The sequence below is a fragment of the Diadema antillarum genome, unplaced genomic scaffold (assembly GCF_040938485.1).
Source record: "Diadema antillarum isolate AM-2024a unplaced genomic scaffold, OU_Dant_1.0 seq00001426_RagTag, whole genome shotgun sequence".
NCBI lineage: Eukaryota > Metazoa > Echinodermata > Echinoidea > Diadematoida > Diadematidae > Diadema > Diadema antillarum.
In genome coordinates this window covers 793,337-805,458 of record NW_027272178.1, presented here as the reverse complement: position 1 = coordinate 805,458, position 12,122 = coordinate 793,337, and the positions used below count along the sequence as shown (strand labels likewise).

At 38.9% G+C, this 12,122-nt stretch overlaps 1 protein-coding gene across 1 annotated transcript in view; it reads left to right on the top strand.

The window, feature by feature from the left end:
* Positions 1-9,820, top strand: part of LOC139709340 (angiotensin-converting enzyme-like protein Ace3) — a 77,542-nt gene extending 67,722 nt beyond the window's left edge. The window contains exons 8-12 of the mRNA XM_071621294.1: positions 1,505-1,728; positions 3,253-3,397; positions 5,430-5,528; positions 6,196-6,318; positions 9,629-9,820. Coding sequence (XP_071477395.1) covers positions 1,505-1,728; positions 3,253-3,397; positions 5,430-5,528; positions 6,196-6,318; positions 9,629-9,788 — 751 coding nt within the window. The 3' untranslated portion in view covers positions 9,789-9,820. The remainder of the gene's footprint in view (positions 1-1,504; positions 1,729-3,252; positions 3,398-5,429; positions 5,529-6,195; positions 6,319-9,628) is intronic.
* Positions 9,821-12,122: the final 2,302 nt, after the last annotated feature.

Below are 12,122 nucleotides of genomic sequence, written 5' to 3'. Positions count from 1 at the left end.
TGAGCTCATCAGTGAATTATCTCATCTACGTATAGATACAGATTGTAACCAACATCCTTCTTCTATCTCGTCCAATTTTATGAAATATTTAACGTTCTGTTTGATTTCTCCCCGTCTGTGAAATCGACTTCAAAATGAAATGGTATGCTTAACTTTATAGTGCTCTGATTGCTATACACTCCCCAGACTCCCCTACCTTAGATTGAATGACTTACTGGAGCGTCCGTCTCAGATTTCAGGATGAAATCCACATGTGCACGCCTATGTTTTCCAATAATCGACTTTAAATGCTTGCATTTTCGCAAATCATTAATTCCCATCAAGGACCAAAGAATCTAGTGGCGGCAATTTTATGTTAGGGGGGGGGGGGTTGGAAAAACTGAAGGGCGAAATATCACACCCTCGCGAATATCGACCGGGTGTATCAGTGGATAATACCTCCCTCCCCCTCCCTCACCTGAAAGACATGCATGTTCTCGTATACTTGCTCCATATATTTGAACGTATGTCGATTGTCAAAAGTTTGTCAAACATGTATGATTTAAGGCAACTTCATTATTTCACATGAAGTACTGTTGCACAACATGACCTAACTATCATAAACAAGATTGTGATGAAAATTTAATCCATTAAAAAAAATAACTGTATTTGGACTTTCTGTCTTATTCGAGAACGGTTTCCGATCCTGGACGCTTCATCAGCTCGTCTGATTTTGTTGCGGGAAAATGTCGTTGATGGTCGGTGCAGGAGGCACAATCGACGGTACTATTCGGAGTCAATCGTCGCAAAATTCTTCGGATTACATGTGTGCACCCGAGAGGGGTTGTGTCCCATAGTTGGAGGTTCTCGGGATTGACATAGACAGCTTTCCGGACCCTCCTCTCAAGCACCCGATACTTTTTGTGCGCAAGGATGAGCACATCTCTTTCTTTGAACTTAGTATGTTTGGCTGTCTTCAGGTGGGAGATCATGGCTGAAAGTATGTCCCTGGGCTTTAACGCGAATACAAACGCCCATGAAGAGGCTGCTTAGTGTACTAATGTAATAATAGTCTGGGCAGCCCTTCTCTTGACGTTACCTGGCGTGGACACAACCTCTCCCAGGTGAACCGCTCTATAATCTGGGAAATTTTCTCGACGAAGTTCTAACTTCGTTTATATTGTTTATATTTTTCCAAGATTTATGATGTCTGTTTTATGTTACGTGCGGTCTGGGGCAGATTAGTCGTATAGGGCCCCATTTTTTTCTCTCTTCTTTCTTTCTATAAAACAATAACTCCGAACAATCACGTCGCGAGTGCCTCTGCGCCGATCGGCTATGACGTTTGCAGCCACCAACTCAGTTGTGCTGTCGTAGCCTCCAGGATCGGACGTGAATCCGTATTTTCAAGTGAGTCCAGATGCGGGAATTTATTTTTTGTTTCTTAAATGAATAGTACCACTGGATGAATCTCAATTGACATAGATTAATGAGTGTTAAAATAATCATTCCTCTTTCCCTCCAGAATTAAGATGTGCACAGAGGTTACCATGGAGGATCTGTTAACCGTACACCACGAAATGGGACACTGCCAGTACTTCCTTCAGTATGCTAAACAGCACATCGTCTTCCGATCTGGAGCCAATCCTGCCTTCCACGAAGCCATTGGGGACACCATCGCCCTTTCAGCGGCCACGCCCAGTTATTTTCATCGCCTTGGACTCCTCAGCGAACCTCACTATGATTACGGTAAGGAGAGAGGAAACGTGTTACGTTATTGATATGTTCATCAGTAACCGTGGTAATTTGCATCCCCATATATATATATATATATATATATATATATATATATATATATATACAGTCAAACCTGTCTATAGCGGCCACCCAAGGGATACGGAAAAAGTGGCCGTTATAGACAGGTGGCCGCTATAGACAGGTAATCCAACTTTGTGTACATTGCCTACATGTACATGTATCATCGTTGTATACATCTATAAACACTTACATGTACATGTATGTGTGTACGTATGCACACGTGTGTATCATGCATAAAACAATGCCGGTGTTTACGAAATTGTTGCACAGTACCGTAGCATGTGCACAGTCATGAAGAAAACTTAACACTAGTGCATTATTGGGACTGAAAAAGTGATGAATGCAACGGTGGCGATCACTGAACGTTGCCCAGGAATGACTGGCAAGGCTAAAAAGCAGAAAAACACGCTGAATTATCGGCTCGGCTACGGCTCCATCAGGTTTTTGGCCGCTATAGACAGGTTAAAATCTACCACGGGAAACAACATTTGTGGCCGCTGGCCGCTATAGACAGGTGGCCGCTATAGAGAAGTGGCCGCTAAGGCAGGTTTGACTGTATATATATATATATATATATATATATATATATATATATATATATATAATGTTGCGATAGAGGAATGCATTAAATTCCAGTGCAGTTGCCTTGGTTTTTATTCAAAATTCAAATTTTCGGGGGCCTCCCCCTTTGTAAGTGATGAAAGTGCTCAAGAATTTTCACTTTCATAAGCACTTTCATCCCTGACGTAAGGAGATAATAAGCGCCTCCCCCTCCTTTATGGATTATGAATTCATGGATCCGCCCCTTCTTAATTGCTCAACATTGCTCAACAGCGACCGCTCGATTAGGTCGTTGCCTCTCGGACACCGAGAGCGGTGGGCGGTGAGTTGGCTCAGTTGGTAGCGCGTCTGCCTCACGATCCTAAGGACCCGGGTTAGAACCTCTAGCAAGAGGCAAAACACTCTGTCCCTCGGATAGGACATAAAATGTAGGTCCCATGTATGAGAGAGTCACGGCTCATGCACGTAAAAGATCCCGCTTCATTCATTCATCGCAAAGAGCAGGGTGTTTAACCCCGTGAAGTGGTCCCACCTCACATCCAACTGGACCCCATGGAAGACCAGCTTGACATAGCTAAATATGGGCTATCCAGCCATCTTCTTAGATGGAAATGAACAAACAGCAAAGCAACAACACCGATCTTATTTTGGGCCGCGCCGCCGAAATTTGAACTCCGCGTTAAAACGTCAGCAGCGACCGAGCGATGCCCTAACATCAGCGGTGCTCGGTCGGTCTCCGACAGGTTATCGACCGAAAATGGCTAAAAACTCGCCGACAGGTCGCCGAGCAGGCTGATTTTTGGGGTTGTGACAGTAGCCTATCACCTTCACCAGTACTAGTATAATCATTACTAAGGACCAATTTTTATGTGCTTTTTTTTTTGACATTCACAGAGTCTACCATCAATTTTCTTATGGAAAAAGCACTCTTCAAGATTGCTTTCCTTCCTTTCGGGCTACTGATTGACAAGTGGCGATGGAAGGTGTTTAGAGGAGAAGTGGAACCGCAGGATTACAACGATGCCTGGTGGGAGATGAGGTGAGTGCTTGCCCCCCCCCCCCTTCCAAAAAAAAAAAAAAGAAAAGAAAAAAAAGTGGCATGTGATCCTCCATAAGTTTGAATATCATTGACAGGATAAAATTAAAGAAAAAGATATCGGTAGAAGTTCCTTTACACTCAATTCAAATACATGTATTTTCGCGAACTTGATTTTGTGTCATACCGATGACAGCCAAATAGATGTGGTTATAATATATAGCATCGTCACCTGGCAGTTTTCTTGCTTGCCTTTACATAAGATAACCATGATTTGATCTCTATACGAGTCCATCTCCTTTAAAAGTCATCCATGCTTTAAAGATATTGAAAGCCTGTGATCATTCGGCAAAATATGCAATGTAAGAATAGAATATGAAGAATATGATTGATGCCTGTTGATTGAAGGAACTTAGTTAAAGAATTTTGTGCAGCTCAGAGGGAGACTCGTGAGATGATGACGTCATGCATGACATAATTTTACTGCATACCCCATTGTGACTAATTCAAGTGTTTCTTGGGAAACCTGTCTGACTTCAGAATTTTGAAACTCTCTTATTTTCTGTCCGATTTTAAATACTGTTACTAAGTGCAGTATAAATACCGCCTTTTAACAAGCGTGTTTAAGTTCTGTTTGATTGTGTCACAGTGAACCACAGTGAACCGAAACATGGGCTAGCTTTTCACTTTAAAGGGATAGTATAGCTTTGGTTGAGGCCTAACTTTTTTTCTTAATTTTTCGGTGAGATAATGACAAACTTCTTATGAAATATAAAAGGGTATATTATTCCATGAGGCATTCAAGTTCAAGTTCAAGTTTATTTTCATATTTCCACTTTCTCAGTGATGGGATTACAAAATGATTGACAGTAAAACAAGAATACAAATATATACAACCATATATTTTGATTGGAGAAGAAAGAAAAAAACATACTTAACACAAATGTAAATGGTCATTATCATCTGAGGATGTCACAAGTAAATGTCAGGAATATGATGGGGCCTACATAAAAACAATGACTCTTGTAAAACTGTAGGTTCCCGAATTCAAACGCGTGGAATTATACGGAGAACGGATATGTTTATCTTGACCAACTAAAATTATACCATTCCACATTTTATGAAAATTGGTTTTTGAATGGCTGAGATATCCAAAACAGAGCGATTCTAATAAAAGGCGGGACCCACCATTTATTACGATCACTTTGTTTTACTTTATTTTTGGATGTTTCAGCCATTCCAAAACTGATTTTCATCAAATAAACTTTGAATTCGTTTTAGAATTGTATGCTCTGTACAATTTTATAAGTGTTTGCTTGGTATCTCGCAAAAAGTTAAAAGCCCAATTCTCATCTCCACCGATACTGTACCATCCCTTTAATCTTATGTGCGCAACGACTTATGGATTTCATTCAGGTCAATAATTAATGATAACGTGTGAATTGTGATTGACTATGCCATGATATTTTGTACCTGCAAAGTGCATATTCGCACACGTTTGTTTAAAGCTGTTTTGTTTTAAGCGTTTTTTGATGAACAAATAAAAAAACTCATTGCAAAACTAAATGCTTTAGAAATGATTTCAGTATAGCCTTTTTAATTTATAAAGTTATTGTACGTAAAGTAGACAGACAAATCAAGAATATTGTATGTAAAGAACATATTTTACAGTGGAGTGACAGTAGATCCGTTTATTGGCGACATTCAAGGACATTCACAAAAACAAAGAAACAAACAAGAAAATGATGAAACTGATCGACGATTTAATGCGAACCACATAAATCTCATAGGGCCTGACAAACGACTATATTTTCAAGTATTTGTGAGATACAGCCACCTGGGTTTGGGATTTAAAGGCAATGTCTTCTTTACGCAGAAAAAAAAAATGAAATGACAGAAGTGGAGATGAGGAAATCAGTTGATGGTGTTTTGAAATATGTTTATCAGAGTTAACTAAAAATGTAATTTTCTACATTTTTTACAATTTTTTTTATTGTTGTCCCTTTTCTCTTTTGTGATATCACACCATGAACAGACGACAATACCAAGGTGTGAAAAGCCCGTTGCCAGGACAACAAGATGATTTCGATCCAGGAGCGAAATTTCATGTGGCGTCTGGCACGCCGTATATCAGGTGACTCGATACATCACTTTCTGATATTCTCCCAACAGATCGGTTTGCCATACGTTGACAACAAGGGTGTTCTTGGCAACCGGGAAAATTGATTGAACCTTTCCTGCCGTACGTAATACGTAACTTTTTCCAGGTCGTCTACGAAATTATATTTAAAGTTTTGAATTGAAAATAGTCAACGAGGTTATCATTTCTAATACCGTCTGTTCAAAGTGTCTTTGAATAGAAAAAGATATTGTGGTATGCATAGACGTAGTTCTCAACAGATAGTCTTCAAAAGCATTCAAAAGTTAACATGTTATCATAGCTTCTTTAATGTTTACCTACGCGAATGCATTGCACGCAACGAATAATATATTGACGTCTATATTAATTTCAGGCCACTTTTCATGCCGTCGTATCGGTTCCGCTATGTAAGTATACTCGTTCCAGCCGCTGCCTTTGCGAGAAGACCTTATCGTCAATAGCCTTGTAATTACTAAAAAAGAAAAATTACAACCGCTTAAAAACAATGAAGATGGGTGCACTTAGGTCGAGCGGAACTTTGTACAAATGAACTAGCAAAATGTCGAAATGGGGTATATAATAATCTGCAACGCAGAGAAACAGCCGAAAACTTTTTAACAGATCAAACGGATGTGCATTTTCCCTTTGTTTGTACGAACAGGTACTTCATCAGCTACATTGTGCAATTTCAGTTCCATAAAGCTCTGTGCAACGCGGCTGGATATGAGGGACCCCTCCATCTGTGCAATATCTATGACTCAAAAGATGCAGGACAAAAGTTGAGGTACTCCTCCTATATATTGTGTGTGTATGTGTATCCATACGCATTATCGTGTTTCTTTTTTCACAGTGGCATAAACATATGACAAGAAATCACAAATGAAAACTTGTTGGAAATTAATTTCCGAAGTTTCAGAAAACATCTAAGTTTGCGGTGAACTACCGATGATATTAAACTCGTACTTATGACCTCTGTCAAAGTCCCTATAACTGCTAACCTACCATCTAACCCTCACTCTAACCCCTAACCCTAAACACTTAACCTAACCTTCATATAGCATATGATGTACCTTACACAAAGACTATCTTTCTGACAAAGTTTAAGTGCTTACTTCTTACTAGTCTCTCTTCCAGTCGCTTTCAAACAGTGCTACATGCATTATAGATAAAAAACGCCTGGAAACAAAACTACTTTGGACTTTGGACATCCAATTGCATACGATGTAGCTTAGACCAAGGCTATCTTTCTGAAAGAGTTTAAAATCTTAACTACCACTAGTCCTTCTTCCAGGCGCTTTCAAAATTTCTATATACATTATACCGTGCTTATCAAAAAAAAAAAACGTAATCCAACTTTGGAGGGCTACCATTTCTTAATTGTCAGCTATGAAGAGCACAATGTTACTTGTGAGGAAAGATGAACTTTTCCTCTTTCCGCTGACATCTAATTATGTTCACAGTTGTAATGTATGACTGAGCACATGAACTTTAGAGATAACAATAATAAATTGCACTTCTTCCAAGTTTGCGTGTTACTGTGAAGGAACAATGCAATTCTCACTGCATGGATGAGATCTGTCAATGAAAGATCCCAAATAAGGCCAGCCTGTACGGAATGCAGGTTTATGTTTAGGTTTTCTCCTGATATTTTATGGTCCATATCCTTTAACATAGCCTTTTGTCCGATAACTTCTCGCTCCAACAGAGGCCAACCCACATAATCCATTTTTCTCCGGTCATATTCAATACATAGCTCCCAGTGACAAACCATGCCTTGAAATGAAGAGAGTAGAAATTAATGGATTATGGTTTCGCCTTAATGGGAAGAACCAAGTTATCAACAATGTGGCCATGTTGAAGGTTATGAACCATAAAACGTTAGAAGAAACCCTAAAACATGAATCTGCTGTTGTGCAGGCTGGCCTGATGATTTTACCGCTTTCATTGACAGATCTCATTCATGCAGTCAGACACTCATTGTTCCTTCGCAATAACATGCAAACTTGGAAAAAGTGCAATTTGTCATTGTTATCTCTAAAGTTCATGTGCTCAGTCATGCATGACAACTGTATCAATGCACATTGTACTCTCCATTGATGACAATTACAGAATAGTAGCCCTCCAAAGTTGGATTACCTTTTTTTGATACGCACTGAATATGGAAAAGTGAAAAACGCCTGGAAGCAGAATGCTCGAACCTTGAAGATCACAGTAGAATATGATGTAACTACGACCAAGACTATTTTTCTGAAAAATTCCGAGCCCTTAGCTATGAATAGGTTTTCTTCCATCTGCTTTAAAATTAATCCATGTGCATTGTATGTATGGAAAATTTAAAATCGGCTGGAACAAAAACTACGAGAGTAAGGATTTCAAATTTTAGAAGGTAATATATCCCATTGATTTTTAAAACGCCTGTTAATATTATGCCTTATCTAGTACCTTCATTTTCAACATAGAGCCCTAACCCTAGCAATAATTTCTAACCCCTAACCCCTAACCTTAACCCTAACCCTAACCCTAACCCTGAAAATAATAGTAAGTGTAACACATAAAACCCTATAATAACCCTAATAACAACAATCAGGAAAATGCTAACAAGACTAACATTGAAGACCCTAATTACCCTACTGTCTAATAAAAACAGAGTACTTCTATAAAAAAAAACCTTGAAAAAATGCCAGCATATTCAGCTCCCAAACCTTTGAACAGGACATCAAACCTCACAAACGTATTTTATTTTGATACAAAATAGCAAAAGACATAACCAGGAATACATACTAAAGAACATATGATAACCTATCACGTAATCACAAAAGGTATTTTCATCTAAGGTTAAAACACAATAAATCGCCATTAAAAAACAGAAAATGTAAAGTCTTGCAAAACATTTCAACAGATATTTTTAAACAAAGGGGAGAAAACACTCCATCAATCAAACGTAGAGTATCCAGAGGAGACAACTCACAAATAAACTGAAATATAGATTAATTGGTATTAAAACGAATAACACAAGTTAAAAAAAAGGCCTCTAAGACGAAAACTAGCCAATGGACCTCTGGTCCGAAGTAGCACTGAGTGTTCCCATATACATAACCCTAACCCTAAACCTAACACTCACCCCTAACCCTAACCCTAACTCTAACCCTCGTGCTGCCCCTACCCCTAACCCTCGTGCTGACCCTATCCCTAACCCCTAACCCTGACCCAAACCCCTACCCCTGACACTCGCCCTAACCCTAACCCTCACCCCTAACCCTAACCTTAACATTAGCCCTAACCCTAACTCTAACCCTAAAAAATGACCCTAACCGTAACCCATAACCCTATCCCTATCCATATTCTACTAACCCCTAACCCTAACCTTACCCCTAACCCTAACCCTAATCCTGACCCTGACTCTAACCCTATAAACCACTAACCCTACCACTAACCATAACCATAACCATAACCCTCACCACTAACCTCTAACTCTAACCCTAACCCTGACCCTAACCCCTAACTCCTAATTCTAATCCAAACCCAAACTCTAACCCTGACCCTTAACCTTACCCTAACAATAAACTTTGTCCCTAACCCTAACCCTAACCCTGACCAGGGCGGTGAGTTGGCTCAGTCGGTAGCGCGTCTGCCTCACGATCACGCGGCCCGGGTTCGAACCCGAGCCTGGACTGAGCAATGTTGTGTGTAAACATACCGTCCCCTCTAGCAAGAGGCAAAACACTCTGTCCCTCGGATAGGACATAAAATGGAGGTCCCGTGTATGAGAGAGTCACAGCTCATGCACGTAAAAGATCCCGCTTCATTCATTCATCGCAAAGAGCAGGGTGTCTAACCCGGTGAAGTGGTCCCACCCCACATCCAACTGGACCCCATGGAAGACCAGCTTAGTGTAGCTGAATATGGGCAATCCAGCCATCTTCACAGATGGAAAATGAACAACAACAACAACAACAACCATAACCCTCACCCCAACCCTAACATTAACCCTAACCCTGACCCTAACCGTAACCCCTAACACTTCCCCTAACCACTTACCACTTATGTATTATGTATATTAGGTTCATCATTATGCTCTCCTGTCTGTCTGGCAGGTCGATGCTTAGTCTTGGGTCAAGTCTTCCCTGGCAGGATGCACTGGAACGCTTGACTGGTCAGCGTACAGTGGACACGAGCGCGATGGAGGAGTACTTCTCACCACTCGTCCAGTGGCTGACCAGGCAGAATCGAGGCCAAACCGTAGGATGGGACTGATTCGTTGAAAGCAATAGACTGTTTTGCTAATGTATGCAAATTTATTTACATGTCGTATTTTTCCCTCATTTTTTTTTGTTTCTCATAACCAATTTCTGACGTTTCAAAAGTTCTGTATGTTTGTTGGAAATTGATTTCTTTTTAAAGTAAATTGTGTACCTTTTTACAATCTCATGCAGCTGTACTAACCATTCGACTTCCCGAGCGTTTAGATAAGTGTCCATAGTTGCTATAACACATATAAACTACTTTTTTTTAAAAATAGAAAATTACATGTCCTCTTATTAGCCTCATCATTCTTTAGCTGTAAAAAGTGAATGTCTTGCTATCATGGAGTTGTCGTTTGTTTGTTTTTTTCACTTTATTTTCCTGTCTTTCCTTTGATGGATATAAGTATCGAAAATTCACTTAGTTCAACTACCATTTCCACAATATATTTTCCATATCTTCGAGTTGGTATAATGCCTGTGGAGGTCAAGGTATCTGCGTGCAGTGTGAGAACTCTATCATATCAATTACCATTACAGATGGTTTAGGATTCATGTACCCCTTGATCTTGTGTTCGTCTAAACAGATGCATTGATATGTGCATGTAGGTATGTATATAGATATACAGTGCATATATATATATATATATATATATACACACACACACACAATGTATTTACTGCATCTTTGTGTACATTATTCTTTGTCACTCACATGTATTACTATCTTCTCGGTAAATAAATTGAAACAAAGTACTCTCTAAAAAAAATCGAGTGAAAATTTTCACTCTAAAAAGAGTGAATACAAAAAAGAGTTAATTTCGAGTGAAATTGGAGTGAATTTTGAGTGAAAATGCTCATTTTCACTCATTTTGGAGTGACGTCAGGGATCACTCGAAGATTTTGGAGTGATCCCTGACGTCACTCCAAAATGAGTGAAAATGAGCATTTTCACTCAAAATTCACTCCAATTTCACTCTAAATTCACTCTTTTTTGTATTCACTCTTTTAAGAGTGAAAATTTTCACTCGATTTTTTTTAGAGAGTATTGAAATTAGTTCAGGAGTCATTGATCTTTTAATCGTTTTATGATTATCGTTGAAGTAAAATGTCATTTCATATCAACATTGACATCATAAATAGAGTAAAATGAAATCGGACGTGATATGCGAAACAAAAAGTGGAATCTTCGAGATTAATTTCATGTTTTCACGGAATAGTGATATCAGTCACATTCACTTTATTTTGTAGATGTATGGGCTCACAAAACTGTCAATTGCTGGTCCACCATTATGAATACACTTCTAGGACCTAAGCACCATTTACTAATATATCGACAAACCTCTTACTGCAACGGCAATACCTTTACTAATTTATCAACCACTGGACATTAGAAACCTGTGAAAACGTCCGATTTTGCTTGCTATCGATATTTCGGTTAGGAGTGGTGTCAACTGGCTACAACAACTGCGAGCGCTTGTCATCTCCAAACTGGTGTAGGACGTACACAACACAGTGAATGATTCGACATGCAGATTATATATATATATTTTTTTTTATAGTACGTAACGAAACACAAATCATCTTTTAATGGTGAAAAATGAGCTAGCTTTTACATCGACAAAACTGATTCGGATGACTGTGATAATGCTATTGTTCTCTGGATTACATGTGCTTTGCACTGCTTTCCAAATGATATACTATAGTAGTTGACCGGTGTGTAAAGAAGAAATACAATTTCAAGACTTAACACTAAGCATAAAGACACAGGTATACATGTTTCCACGTATTGCACAAATTACAAATCAATTTTTGTTATACGTTAACCGTATGTTAAGCCATAAACTACGAGTGACTACCTCCCCTTGATAAACGTCAAGCCAAATAAACTTGTTATTTTCATAGACATAAATGTTACTATAATATTAATGTAGCACTATCAGTGTGCTAGCGAAATGATTGTTACTGTGATACATTACCTAGCTCGTCTCCACACCATTCTGTGTTTGTTTGCTTTCTTGTTTCATAATCCGGACCACGTTCGAAGTTTTGATGCAAAATTCGCTAAAAGAATCGCGAGTCCTTAAGCTGCTTTTTCTTTTTTTTAAACGAAAAAAAAAGACATATTTGGCCAGATGCGCAATGTACAAATTTGTCACTAGATCTCCCACATAAATTCCCACATGACCCATAAACCTCACGCAGACCTACATGAATCGATTAAGTTTGTGTACATAACTCCAACTTCTGAACAATATTTTTGTTTTGTTTTCCATAAGAACCGAGTGATTTATCAAAAAAAAAAAACTGATGAAAAATGATAACGCGAAGACATATTGTACACCTG